The sequence below is a fragment of the Aegilops tauschii genome, chromosome 4 (genome assembly GCF_002575655.3).
Source record: "Aegilops tauschii subsp. strangulata cultivar AL8/78 chromosome 4, Aet v6.0, whole genome shotgun sequence".
Taxonomy (NCBI): domain Eukaryota; kingdom Viridiplantae; phylum Streptophyta; class Magnoliopsida; order Poales; family Poaceae; genus Aegilops; species Aegilops tauschii.
The window spans coordinates 522,429,734-522,440,591 of record NC_053038.3 but is presented as its reverse complement, the minus strand read 5'-3'; the positions used below and the strand labels follow the sequence as shown (position 1 = coordinate 522,440,591).

Genomic DNA, 10,858 nt, shown 5'->3' with positions numbered 1-10,858 from the left:
CAATACTCAATCCAACATAACAGAACCTCAAAGAGCAAGACTCAATTTATCACAGCAAGAGATAGAGAGGGAAGAAACACCAGATGATCCAACTATAGTAACAAAGCTCGCGGTACGTCAAGATCATGCCAAATCAAGAACATGAGAGAGAGAGCGAGAAAGAGAGAGCGAGAGAGAGCGAGCGAGAGAGAGAGAGAGATCAAACACATAGCTACTAGTACATACCCTCAGCCCCGAGGGTGAACTACTCCCTCCTCGTCATGGAGACTGCGGGATGATGAAGTTGGCCACCGGTGATGGTTTCCCCCTCCGGCAGGGTGCCGGAATGGGCTCCCGATTGGTTTTTTGTGGCTACAGAGGCTTACGGCGGCGGAACTTCCGATCTAGGTTTCTTTTCGGGGGTTTCTATATTTATAGGAATTTTTGGCGTCGGAGACAAGTCAGGGTGGTTCCTCATGAGTCCACAAGCCACGGGCACGCCCTAGGGGGGGGGTGCCCTCCACCCTTGTGGTTGCCTCCGGACTCTTCTGGCCCAACTCCGATGCTCCGTGGGCTTCTTCTAGTCCATAAAGAATCACTGTAAATTTTCAGGTCGTTTGGACTCCGTTTGATATTCCTTTTCTGTAAAACTCAAAAACAAGGAAAAAACATAAACTGGCACCATGCTCTAGGTTAATAGGTTAGTCCCTAAAATAATAATAAAATAGCAAATTAATGCATATAAAACATCCAAACTAGATAATATAATAACATGGAACAATAAAAAAATTATAGATACATGTCACCGACCGGACGCAATAATAGGAGCATACCAGGCCCGTGGGCCCACAGGCCTAGACGGGCCCTCATAGGCCCGTAAAGCTCCCAACTTCGCGCTGCAGCAAGCACGTCGTCAGTGTCGCCGCCCCCGGTCCAAGCTACTCCTCCTCCCCACCGCACAGAAGACACCAAAGCCGCGCCGGGGGTTGGCCCGCTAGGACCCAGATGGGGCCCGCAGTGCCCAAATCTGGGCCGGGGGTCCGCCGCCGCACCACCACGCCGTCCCGCCGCCAAGGAGCCGCGCCACCACCTCGCCTGCCACCGGCCACCGCCGCAGGGTTGCCGGACCGCTACCAAACGGAGCCACACCGCCGCCGTCTCCTACCCCGGGAAGAAGAAAAGAGCGCGAAAGCACACTTAGTTGACGGTGCGAGTCTATGCATTGCCTTATGCGATACAAAAGAATGCGTCGCCTGCAGGGGAGCCGGTAGTGGACTAGCACACTAACATTGCATGTTTGTTTTGTTTATAGTAGGACAATGTCTATGCGTTGTAATGAGATATAAATATTTTATTATGTTATCTTGTGATTTACTTGTCTATATTAATGTGATTACGTAAATAAATGGTTATCAAATCCTGCCCTTGATTTACCTTATGTTTTTATGAAAAGTTTGATAAATAAATTAAAGTGAAACTGATTCAAAACGGAAGTAAATTAAGATGATTAATCATCATACAGAAAAGATTGTACGAATGGGTTGTGGGAGAAAAGTGAAACATAAAAACTAACATTCTTTTTAATAGTAGTGATTTTGAGTGTGTGTGTCTCTGTGTGTGTATGTTTAATTTTTTAAATATTTTAGTCACACATTTATAAAATGTTCATGGAGTGTAGACATATGTTCAATCAATTTTTAAAATGTTTGTACCATTAAAAAATGTATGTGATATTTCAAAAATGTTCACACATTTCATAAAAAACTAAATGCTATTTTTCAAAAATGTTCTCAAATAGAAAAGTGTAGTTGTAATTAAAAATAATGTATGTTACATATGGAAAGAATAGTCAAGCGCTGCAAATTGTTTTTGTGACATTTAAAACAAAATTATCTGATGTAAAAAAAAGTATTTGCGTAGTTTTAGAAAAATGTTTTGTATCATATAAAAAATGTTTAAAGATGTATTTGAAAATATTAACACATACGGAAAATGTTCAAAGAAAGCATTTAGCAAAATAATAATCATGTATTTAAAATTTTAATGTATATAGAACATTTTAGATGTATATGAAACATATACAATGCAAAAAAATTATGCATGAAAACATATATTTAAAAAATTAATATTGTATTTGAAAAATGTAAATGTTTATAAAAATGCAGCTGATTTATATTAAAAAAATATACAATATGTATGAAAGTAGACATGTGTTGAAAAAAAAGAATAGAATAAATAGAAGAAAGTAACAAAGAAAACCAATATAAGCCATATAGAAAGTAAACGGACAAGGAAAAAGAAAAATGACAAACCCAAGAAATCCATAAAAAAGAAAGAAAACATTTTTAAAAAAGTGAAAACTATTAGAAAACAAGAAAAAACATGCACGTAGATATAGTATTGCGCTGGCCCAATAATGCACGATTGTAGGCAAGACGTGTTACGTCTCGATACGGGCCGGACATAGCTCGGGCATAGGGATTGCCCATGACATATGAGTATTTCCAACTCGCCTTTCTTTCAGGCCTAGCGGCTGGAACCCCAGCCACCCCTAGGAGAGGCCAAGTTTCCAGCGCCATCCTCCGACGGCTCCCGTCCCCCGGCGACCTCGGACGACATTGGCATGGTGGGTTGATGACCCATAGGTATATGGGACCAATCATAGTCCTTCTGATAAGTAAGAGTGTGGAACCCAACGAGGAGTAGAAGGAAATGACAAAGCGGTTTTCAGCAAGGTATCTTCGGCAAGCACTGAAATTATCGGTAACATATAGTTTGATAGCAAGGTAATTTGTAACGAGTAACAAGTAGCAATTGTAACAAAGGTGCAGCAAGGTATCCCAATCTTTTTTATAACAAATGACAGGCCAGAACTTTCACTTATAGTAAGCAAAGTGTTCTTGAGGACACATGAGAATTCATCTAGGCATTTTCATCATGGTTGATTGATTCGTATTCGTTACTTTGATAATTTGATATGTGGGTGAACCGGTGCTTGGTGCTATCCTTAATTGATCAAGCCTCCCACTTATGATTAACCCCTCTCGCAAGCATCCGCAACTACGAAAGAGAATTAAGATCAATCTAACCATAGCATGAAACATATGAATCCAAATCAGCCCCTTATGTAATAGCGCATAAACTAGGGTTTAAGCTTCTGTCACTCTAGCAACCTATCATCTAATTACTACTCCACAATGCATCCTGTTAGATATCATCATGATTATTCGCTTTTCTATCAATTGCCCAAAAGTAATTTGTTTACCTACCGTATGCTATCTGCAAGAGTGAAGCCTCTAGTGAAAACTATGGCCCCGGGGTCTATCTAAATCATATATTAAAATCAAAAAAATATAGTGTTGCCCTGTTATTTTATTTTGTATCACTACGAGATTTGATCCTTGCAATTAACCTCCAAGGGATTGACAACCCTTGTTTGCGTTGGGTGCAAATATTTGTTATTTTGTGTGTAGGTGCTGTTAATGAGTTGTTGCGTGGTTCTCCTACTGGATTGACAACCTTGGTTTCTAACCGAGAGAAATACTTATCTCTACTGTACTGCATCATCCCCTCCTCTTTGGGGAAATCCCAACGTAGCTCACAAGTAGCAGCGAGCGACCGAAGCGCTTGCGTCGATGCCTAGTGGGGAGTCGCAGGGGTGTCTTATACGGAACAGACGACTTCCGAAGGAGTACTGCATAGGACCTTGCACGGAAGTGCACTACACCACAGATGGACATCGACTCCATGTCCAACGGGGATTTCTAAAGCCACGTTGAGTCGTTGGTGACAAAGCAGAAGGCACCAAAACGGATCTCGCTGCCAGTCACCGTCTCGACGTTGGAAATCATGATTGATTAGGAAATTCCACCTGCGTCGTGTACTGCTAGATGCGCAACCCCACGATGGGCGCCAACTGTCTAGGAAATTATTCTAACAATGGGTACTAGGGGTATGAATAAAGGTTAGTCCTAGCTACGGTGAAGGTGTGACACAAGGATTTGCGAGTTCAGGCCCCTCACGGTGGAGGTAAACACCCTACATCTCGAGCTGTGGAGCTGTTTCTTTTTCTCGCGTCTAGATGATTATAATGGATGCGAACCCCTGTCTAAGTGCCATGGGGCGGCTTATATAGAGTGCGCCGCCCCTTCCTTTAGCTATGTATAGAGGAGAATGATGACTTGGGTTTATTACATGCGTTACTATTGATAACTGTCGTATTGATTGCTAATAATGCTCGACGATGTGCCCATTTGTATGCTCCAGATTCCACGCTGGTTGTCCGCATTCCCTTGGCTGAGTCCTGGTGGGATAGCCGAGTGGTTGCAGCATAGCCGAGTAAATGGAATGACATCCTAGTGGATTGTTATCTGAGTGGACAGATAGTGTTCGAGTGGATGAATGGCATCCGAGTGAAGCAGGTCTCGATGGACATCTGCGGGCCTTAATGCTTGTGACCTGCGGGCCTTGATGCTTGTTGATTTGGGGCCCTACGTAAGATCCAAGATGCATGTCTTCTGACCCTACCCCTAGTAGATGACCCAGACAGGCGCAGACGTGCAGAAGGTGGAGAATACCATCAGGGAGGCTGCCAATCATGGCGATAGGGGGATCTGCCAAGATACCTAGTACATATACTACTCTACACCATCGATTTGGGTCCAGATGATGCGTATTAGCATGTGTTTTTTTTATTTTCCTCTGTTGTTGATGTCTGAAGGCGCTGGCCAAGGAGGTGGTGCAGCCCAGGAAGGTCGTCAACTGCCTCTACAAAAACAAGGCCCAGCTCAACTCCATCTCCATGCACCTCGATGAGATTGTTGGTAACCAACATTGTCCATCTCTGATCATTCTTTGACTAGATAGCACTGTCTAATGGTAAAAAGTGTAATTTACAGTTGTTGTTCATCATGTTGTACAAACTCTGAAACTAGGGCCGGCCCATCGGCAGGGCAAAGAGGTCGACCACCCCAGGGCTCCAGAGGATGAGGGAGCCCAATATTAAATTATTGTAGCAACCACTACATGCTATTATCCATTTAGTTTTAAAGATTGTACTATATAAAAATCATAATTTTGTCAACTTATTACTAAACATAACTTTGCTTCATTTATTAGTTAGACAATATACTTATTAGTTAGCCTACTAGTCACATTTTGCCAATTTATTACTGAACATAACTTTGCTTCATTTGAAAATGGTTCGATTTACTCTAGGAGGTTCTGAAAATATGGTTATCTAATAATATACTATAAACCAAAATTGATATTAGTTAGACAATGCACTTTTAGAGATCTCTACAATGATATTAAAATATGCACCGACACATGTAAATACACACAAATATATATGCCCCATATAATTTATGCAAATTTTCAACTTTAGTTTAAACAATTTTTTTGTTAAAACACACAAATAAAATTTCACAGGGTTGATATTTTGAGTAAAAAAACATTAAAATAATAAAAGTGACATAATTAATATGACACAACATTGTCATGTGGTTACTAGTGTCAGCTAAATTATAGAAATTAAAGTCATTAATGTAATATGATAAAAAATCAGATAAATTTTTGGTATAAAATACTTATTTTAGTTAGACCCAGTTTAAAAAAAATGTGTACCACCCATGTCTGAAACTTGTTTCACTCCAGTGTGATTTAATGTTAATATGCACAGTTGTTGAGTTGTGAAGTTGACTCGTGATGCTATATTTTGCTTTGACTTTATGTAGAACAGTAACTTTTTTAAACAATCTTAAATATATACTGACCAACGTAGTTAGAAGTGACTTTACTCATAAATTCTTTGACTTAACTAAAACGACCCATACCGTTTATTTTTATAATTTCTAAAGGTGGTATTGCTTACTTTTACGAGAAGTGGGCTTATATTTATTTGTTTCATTTTGAATTGAGTTTGTAATAATGATATGTTGATCTTTTAGCTACTACTAGGAAAGTTGGACATTTGTTCAAGAGAAACAAAATAATGAAACTTGTCAATAACCTTATGAAAGCCCCATAAATAGCTGTTATTTTGTGGAAATTCAGGAAAGAGATAAGAAAGGTATAACGAATTATAGTAACGTGTTGACCTGCTTAAAAAAATATGTTATATTTGGTACTCATGCCAGTTGTGAGTTGATCGGTGCGGGTCACCATAATTGAAAATATGGTGAATGATACATGGATTTGACATGGGACAATAGGACTTTCTTCACAATCACTGGGGAGACTGCATCCCAGCTTCCTGACGCTGTCCAAAAGCAAAAGGATAAGTTCACACAAGCTTCGACAAACTAACCTGCAGATCTAATACTACTCTAGTATTTGTTCTGTACATTTTAAGGCTCTTTGTTACTGTGAGTATTCACCTTAGAAGTAGCTTTACATTATGTGCAGAGAATTCATATAGTGGAATCAGTTAACAACGACGAGGATGATCTAGAAAAGATAAGGGAGAGGCTCAACAAAGTGAGGTCGTAAAAGAGAACTGATGCGCTGACGTGTTGAATATAGTCAATTTGATAATGTATGGCGGGGTGCACAATTTCACATATGACAAACTGGTTCACCCACATTCATCATAATGTTTATGACATTTACAAAAAAAGACACACCTTAGAAAAACTGAACATGACATTTAAAAAATGTATGTATAATTAAAAAAATGTTTCATACATTAAAAGTATATATTAAATTTTCAAAAATGTGTGCCTCGAATTTTGAAAAAATGTTTATACAAATGTAATAAAATGTTTACACAAGGTAAGAAAAAGTTTTTTATCATTCAAAAAAGGTATAAACGTATAATTGAAAGAAATTCTTAACACCTACTCGAAAACAAATATTCAATTAGAAAAAAGTGAAATCACGTATTTATTAATTTGAAATATATATATTTATATAATGTTTTAGATGTATATTAAAAATGTACAATGTGTATAAAACAGAGTAGGCATGAAAAATATATATTTCCAAAAAATGCTAAGCATTTATTTAATAAAATTTTAATGAGCACGATAAAAATGTTTCACCTATATGCGGAAAAAATGGACAGCACCTGTGAAAAATATGTACATGTGCTGATAGAAAACCCGATAAAAAAAGAAAGAAGAAAAACATGAGGAAATCCGATAGGCAAATGGAAAACCACAGTATTTAACCAAGAAAAAGCATAGAAAAACGGTGAAAAAATAAAAGGAAAAGGAAAAAAAAACAGAGCACAGCGAGCGGCTACAGCGTCGCAGGAACGCAAGGGAGGGACTGCCCCTAATGGGCTGGCCCGATTAGCTCGCCCGTATTCGATTCCTATATGGAATCAGTATATTTCTCAAAAGAAAAAAAGAAATTATGGAATCAGAACTGGCGAGATATAGCACCTGGGAGCAACTCCTTCCGCATCGGCGTGTTCGTTCCCCACTGCCTCTGCTTCCGGTCGATCGAGACGAACCACCGGAGCACCACCAGCCGCCGCCGCGATGGAGGCGGTGAAGAGCCTCCTGAAGCCGAAGCCGACGCCGCAGCAGCAGCTCCGCGAGTGGCAGCGCCGCCTCCGCAACGAGGGCCGCAACATCGAGCGCCAGATCCGAGGTTCCCCCTTCCCTCCCTCCCCGATTCGATCCAATCCAGGGCTCTAGGCCTTCACCTGGTTGCTGATTTTTGGTTCGGTTGTGGGGGCGCAGACGTGCAGAAGGAGGAGAAGAAGGTGGAGAAGGCCATCCGGGACGCCGCCAAGCGCGGCGACATGGGATCCGCCAAGGTATATATCCTACTCTGCCTGCGCCATGGATCGATTTGGGATTTACTGATCTTGTTTCCTCTGCTGGTGATGCTTCTTCCTCAAGGCGCTGGCCAAGGAGCTGGTGCAGTCGAGGAAGGCGGTCAACCGCCTCTACGAGAACAAGGCCCAGCTCAACTCCATCTCCATGCACCTCGGCGAGATCGTCGGTAATGGACGCCGCCTGCCTCGTATCTTTCTTTCTAGATAGCACTCTAGTATGGTAACATTTAGTAATTTACAGCTGCTGTTCATGATGCTATTACAAACTCTGAAATCTGGTACTTCAGTCCATGTGTTTCCTTTCCAAACAACTGTGCACCTTGGCGAGCTCGTCGGTAGCAAACAGTGTCTACTGACCTCGTATCATTCTATACTAGTATGGATAAATAGCATCCCAGTTTGTTGTCTACTGACCCCGTATCTTTCTAGATAGCATTCAGTATGGTAACATGTGATTTACAGCTGCTGTTCATGATGCTTACAAACTCTGAAAATTGGCTCAGCCCAATGTGCTTCCTTTCTTACCAACTGTGCACTCTCGGCGACATCGTCAGTAACAAACAGTGTCTACCTGACTACCTCGTATCATTCCATACTAGTATAGATTGCATCCAAATACAGAGTGCTGTTCACTTGTATAGATATAGCCTCCTCAAGGTATGTAAAGATGCCTTTATTTGATATAGCACAGTAGGAGCCTCTCCTACTGTTTTCAGCTCAAAAAAAACTGTGCTAATCTTCATAGATGTGGCTGAAATTCCACACCTAGATGCAAAATTAACCTCTGCTGTATCGGGCTTCAAGTTTATGTGGATCAGGAGTAGGGCCAAGGGGAGAAGTTATAAATACAGGAAAGATACTAATGTGCACATTAATATGCAAATTTTCTTCCTAGTTGTTAGTTAACCTTGCTTGTGAATCCTTTAAATATGCAGATTTTGTTCCTAGCTGGTTGTTAAACTTATTTGCTTGTGAATACATACCAGACAGCATACTTGCAAGTGGTATTGCTTAAAAATTCTTTGACTTGAAATTTTGTTTTTTGAACATAAGACTTGAACTGAAACGAACCTGTACCACTCCTCGGTGCTTGCCTAGAAGTTATTGTGGCATGGCTTAGCTTATGGAGAAGTAGGATTAGCTTCTTTCGTTTCATTCTGAATTGAAGGTTTGTACTAACGACATGCTCTGCTTGTAATCTTGCAGCTACTACTAGAACAGTAGGACATTTGTCCAAGAGCACTGAAGTAATGAAACTTGTCAATAATCTTATGAAGGCCCCAGAAATAGCAGTCACCATGCAGGAATTCAGTAAAGAGATGACAAAGGTATAAACCATAAGGCCTCGTTCGAAGGTCTTTCTTGTGTTTTGTATTGGTGTCGGTTCTCACTAAATGGTTGTTGTGGTGCAGGCCGGCGTGATGGAAGAAATGGTCAATGATGCCATGGATTCAGCACTGGACGATGAGGGCATGGAGGAGGAGATCGAGGAGGAGGTTGATAAGGTCCTTTCTGCAATCGCCGGGGAGACTGCGTCCCAGCTTCCTGACGCTGTCCGCAAACAAAAAGAGAAGGTCACACAACCTTCGACAAGCGAATCTGCACAGGTAATACAAGACGACCATGCTTGCCTTGCACATTTTGCAATTTTCAAGAAAACTTTTTAGGTGCACGCTTAGGCGTGCTTCTGCCCTAGGCGGAAGTTTTAGCGTTTAGCAAAAAAAGGCGGGATTTAGCGGCCGCTTTAGCGCTAAGCGCGCTTAAGCGTTCAAAAAGCGAGGAATGGGCCACAGGCTGGAGGTAAGGGGGGGGGGGGGGGGGGGGGAGCTCCAGTGGCGGCTGCTCCTGTTCTGCATCCAACTCAGCTCCATGCATTCTACCTCCTCGTCCCTGGACTGGATCTGAATTACTGCTTGGGCTGGGCTGGGGCTGCTGTTTGGCTGCTGCTGCTGCTTGCCTGCAGCTGCCATTTTATCTTATATGCTCTAAGACAATATTATGCATTTATGCTTGCTGTGTGAACCACTGAACCTATCCTTATGTGTTATTTGGCTATTTGTTGTGGTGTGTGAACCACTGAACATCAACCTTATATGCTATTTCAGATTTTCAGTTACTTATGTGCTATATTTCCTGTTTTCTTGTGCATATTATTCAAAAACAACCAAATTCTGGCCAATTTAAAAAAACGCTTAATCCCGGTTAAGCTGCGCTTAAGCGGCCATTGCTCTAAGCTGTGGCCTTCCGCTCCGCTTACGCTTACCGCTTTCTTAAACATTGCAAACGCCTCACAAGAAACTTTTCACCGTGTGCAGAGAACTGCTGTAGCGGAATCCGTTGACGACGACGACGATGATCTAGAGAAGATAAGAGAAAGGCTCGCCAAAGTGAGGTCGTAAAAGAGAATCGATGTGCTGACATGTGTATAATAGTCCATTTGGTAATGTACGATACACAACTTGGCAGATGTCGCCCTTCTCACTCACAAACTGCCCAGAGTCACCAACGTACAAGTTGTTCGATCTCTGTTGTAATCTGTATGTGAGGATCGTCACGTGTGATCAAGGTGTCCTGTATTTTGTTTATTTCTACCTGTTGCGAACACATAAATATTCTGGTTACATACAGATATCATGTCAGTAAAGCTGGATGCACACAGCTAGCTATCTATGCAGAACTACAAACTGAAATGCTGAAAGCCTGAACTTGAACTTTTGTTGTTCCACTTCACTTTGCACAATGGTATGTTCTATTTAGTTTTGCAGATTCCCTCGATTATGTACTGGCTCTTTTAGGCAAAAAAGATGGAAAAAAGTAGCTCTGACCCAGATTGTCAGTTTGACCCAGATATACCGTGCATTGATCAGCCGCTTAATTATTTCAGGGTCATAAAGAAATTACTATATTGGTACTCTAGTATCATTGTATGGTAGCGCTTCTTTTTTGTAGGTGGTAAGAGAGTGCCACAGGGTTGATATGTTTTTTTAGCTGATTGGTGTTGATTGATTTGATAAAAGCGTTGGCCCGATAAAAATTATAAACCAAATTTAAAATTGAATATCTCAATCGAATAAAAGAGCTTCAAAATTAAGG

General features: G+C 41.0%; 1 protein-coding gene across 1 annotated transcript; it reads left to right on the top strand.

Moving 5' to 3' along the window:
• The first annotated feature begins 7,322 nt into the window (after nucleotides 1–7,322).
• LOC109782397 (vacuolar protein sorting-associated protein 24 homolog 1) lies at nucleotides 7,323–10,490 on the top strand. The gene is made up of 6 exons (XM_020341024.4): nucleotides 7,323–7,575; nucleotides 7,668–7,744; nucleotides 7,830–7,932; nucleotides 8,972–9,093; nucleotides 9,178–9,372; nucleotides 10,081–10,490. Exons 1-6 carry the CDS (start codon nucleotides 7,464–7,466, stop codon nucleotides 10,162–10,164), a joined length of 693 nt encoding a protein of 230 aa, XP_020196613.1. The 5' UTR covers nucleotides 7,323–7,463; the 3' UTR covers nucleotides 10,165–10,490.
• Nucleotides 10,491–10,858: the final 368 nt, after the last annotated feature.

Coding starts and splice junctions, on each gene's coding strand:
- LOC109782397 (XM_020341024.4), top strand. CDS start 7,464: ATGGAGGCGGTGAAGAGCCTCCTGAAGCCGAAGCCGACGCCGCAGCAG. Junction 7,576..7,667: donor CATCGAGCGCCAGATCCGAG/GTTCCCCCTTCC, acceptor GTGGGGGCGCAG/ACGTGCAGAAGGAGGAGAAG. Junction 9,373..10,080: donor CGACAAGCGAATCTGCACAG/GTAATACAAGAC, acceptor CACCGTGTGCAG/AGAACTGCTGTAGCGGAATC.